The 3,420-nt window shown below is 35.7% G+C and overlaps 1 protein-coding gene across 1 annotated transcript; it reads right to left on the reverse strand.

Moving 5' to 3' along the window:
* Window positions 1-927: 927 nt before the first annotated feature.
* LOC103461405 (contactin-associated protein-like 5) lies at window positions 928-3,414 on the reverse strand. The gene is made up of 2 exons (XM_008403707.2): window positions 2,955-3,414; window positions 928-1,617 (listed from the first exon to the last, which is right to left on the reverse strand). Exons 1-2 carry the CDS (start codon window positions 2,980-2,982, stop codon window positions 1,418-1,420), a joined length of 228 nt encoding a protein of 75 aa, XP_008401929.1. The 5' UTR covers window positions 2,983-3,414; the 3' UTR covers window positions 928-1,417.
* Between the last annotated feature and the right edge of the window lie 6 nt (window positions 3,415-3,420).

Raw genomic sequence — 3,420 nt, forward strand, 5'->3', positions numbered from 1 at the left:
AGGGAAGCTAAGAGCTACATTGATTCAAGCTAACGGCTACTCAGAGGGAAGCTAAGAGCTACATCGATTCAAGCTAACGGCTACTCTCAGGTTAACTCAGCAGGTCTTGATGTTTAACTGAATTCTTTTTGCTAAATTCTGTTTAACAACATATTTTTCCCATGTTATAAGTGCAATAATCAATATTAAGGAATTAGCTCCTTTATCTTGCTAAAAAGTTACTTGTTAGTTTTGTCTTATTTTAAGTGTGTTAACATATTCACACTAGAAACTAGATAAAAAAACACTTGGTAAGATTTTCTAAACTTGGATCACGCTAACCGCTGGCTACTGCAGGTAAAATAGTGACCATTCGTAATTACTGCACACAACCCCACATGTCCTCTTAAGATATTTAAAATGGGTTCAAAACATTTGAAGAGTTGACATTGTCATTCCACAAAGCAGCACACACGATAAAAAGGTTTGCATTTGAGCAAACAGCAGCTCAGAACCCGATTAAAGGTAAAAAAAATCCCTTTACATACGCAAACATTCATTCTTTTCCTATAGAAAAATGCCATGAGCACGAAGGAGTATTAAGGCCACACTAAGTTAAAATTTAAAAATGAAATTAAAAGGATAAAATCGTAATAATTTGAGAAAAAAGCTGAAATATTTTGAGAATAATGTCAAAATTATTTTTATTCTTCCACTGTGATATAAACAAGGTATGGTAAAACTTTAATAATATAAGAATAAATATATAAAATTAGTTTTTTTATTTAAAATGTTTTCCACTGTGAGATATACAGATTATATAAGTGGAAAAATAATACAAGAATAAAGTTGAAATAATACAAGAATGACAAGTTCATTTTTTAAATTATTTTTGACAGTGTGACATTAAATCAAATAAAGCAAATTAAATCATTTTTGGAGATTAAAGTAATAAAATTACTTTATGTAAAAAAAATACATATAAACAAATTATTTAATACAAAATAATAGGAGAATGAAGTCGAAATACTTGAAGGAATAATATTTCAAGAATGATCTCTTAATGTTATGACTTTATTTTCATATATTTGAGTTTTATGACTCTATTCTGTAACTCTATTTCGTAATGTGGCCCTAAAACTCACGTCAGGAACGTCACAAACACAGTTAAAACAGCCCATAAAACCACCTTTCACCAATGTTCACATTTACATTTTTAATATTTACAGTTGCTTAAACAAGGATTTGAACAACTTGGCTCCATATTTACACAATATACAGTAAAGGTCAAAACTGTGTGCTGTTCCGTGTTTTTACGAGTCCATTTTTGCATCCATTAAAGAGAGTAAGTGGCTCGTAGTGCAGCGTGAAGTCCGGAGGCGCGGTTCTGTCCGCGGCCTCCTCCTGGATGAACACCAGGAGGCGCGTCGGCCTCGGCTCACATGAAAAACTCCCTGGCGTTTTCACCAGAGGCGTTTTTCCGGCCTTCAGTCTGGTTGTTGTAGTGGAAATCTTGGCTCTCGTCCTGTTTGGCCGCCTTGACCTCGCGACTCCGATACGTCTCTTTTCTCCTGTAGAGGAATCTGGCGGTTACGGCGAAGACGGTAACGATCACAAAGATGGCGACCGCTATGACACCTGCGGGGCAGAGAGCATTCGCAAACACAGAGACGGTGTTTGGGTTGTGCAGCCCGGACAGACAGAACCGACAACGTCGGAAATCCTTCATCATTTACGGACGGGAACTTATTGATACCGGTTCCATTATCGATTAGAATCCCTCCGTGAAACAGACATTTGACCAGGAAACGTGAAAATCAACGAGCCTCGTCTGAAAATATATTCTCATTTATGAAATATGAATGTAAATGTTAATATGAGACCACAAATAAATTATTAACTTTGCACCTGGAATTCAAGCATTTTCCAGGACTTCAACACCAGTACACCAGTGTAGTTATTTTTTATGTATTTCTCATCTACACTTAAAAAAAGTTTTTTCATACTTCAAACTTGTGACTTAAAGTGATGTTTCAATAGTTTTGCATTTAAAGCAATAAAATATTTCCTTATAATTTTTTTTACCTCTTTTTTATATTTCTTTTACAGCTTAAATAGCTACCAATTTGATTAATTGACTGTCAGAATATCGATAGATTACTTGATTACTAGAATAATTGATGATTTTAAGTATATATGTTTTTTACACAGAATTTTTTCTTATTACAGTTTTTTACTCTTTATATATTTCTATTAGCTTAAGTAGAAAACGGAATGAGTTTTTATTCAATTAATCAATTAATTGTCATAATATCGATAGATGACTTGAGTCCTAGAATAACTGATGATTTGAAGTATTTATGTGTGGAAAAAACTGCAAAAGAAGAAATCTCTCTGAGCGCTGAAACTCCACATCATGAGTATAAATGCACTGTAATCGTTTTTGTGGTCAATTAAACTTTCAAAGAAAGAAAAGAGAGATATGTTGAGGTTAAAGAGAGGGCAGGCAATTATTCTCCAAGCGCATAAAATGTAAAAATCGCCTGAACTCGGCTGATTCTCTGTGAATCCAGCAGTTGGTCCCAGCATGTCGTGGTCAAACCGTCTCTTTTTGCCCTGCAGTCTGTTACTCCAGCTAAACGTAAGTCAGTTCGCTCATTTCTCCAAGTTTATATTAATTGGAATTCCAGAACAAGTCTGAAATCAATTTCTCTCAGTATCTTTGGTTTTAAAGCCCTGAAACATTTGAAGATAACAGAGGAAAAGAAAGAAGCTTCTCCAGTCGGCTCGGCTGTAATTAGTTTTGCGCTCTTTGTGTGCCGAGTGCCAAAGTCGCAAAGATTCAGTCGATTTTAAGCGACTCGATTCTTGCGGTCATGGTTCCAACGGAGGAGGAGAAATGAAATGTATGTCTGATGGAATATTTCTCTCCATCACCGCTGTGGGGAAAGTTTGATAGCTTACGGAGAACCTACCTCCGATTAATGCCGAGTCCGACTTCATGGCGTTCACCAGAGGCTGACCAGAACCAATAGAGCCAGACTGGTCTGCAGCAGAGAGACAGTAAGGAAGAACGAGAGGAAACTAGATTTAGATTATTTTTAAAGAGAATAAGAGCAGGACAGAGAAATGCCAGCAGAAGTGATGACCAGGTTGTGCTACTAAAACTGCAAAATAAAGGACTTAATAAAAAAAACTATCGGCTTATAAGTAACAGTGATTTTAAATACAGTTGAACCCGCCTAGTTGCAATTAAATATTTACAGATTTTCTTGAGGAATTTGACTTTAAATTAGTTACTTTTTTTTATAGAGCGTATTTGATGAAACTCTGGTTCATTTTCCTAAGTCCGGTTCGCTTGGGGAAGTGTGAATACAAATCAAACTCTGGTCCATTTTCCTACTAAGTCCGGTTCGCTTGGGGAGGTGTGAATACAAATCA

This window comes from Poecilia reticulata, unplaced genomic scaffold (genome assembly GCF_000633615.1).
Source record: "Poecilia reticulata strain Guanapo unplaced genomic scaffold, Guppy_female_1.0+MT scaffold_1334, whole genome shotgun sequence".
In the NCBI taxonomy this organism is placed as follows: domain Eukaryota; kingdom Metazoa; phylum Chordata; class Actinopteri; order Cyprinodontiformes; family Poeciliidae; genus Poecilia; species Poecilia reticulata.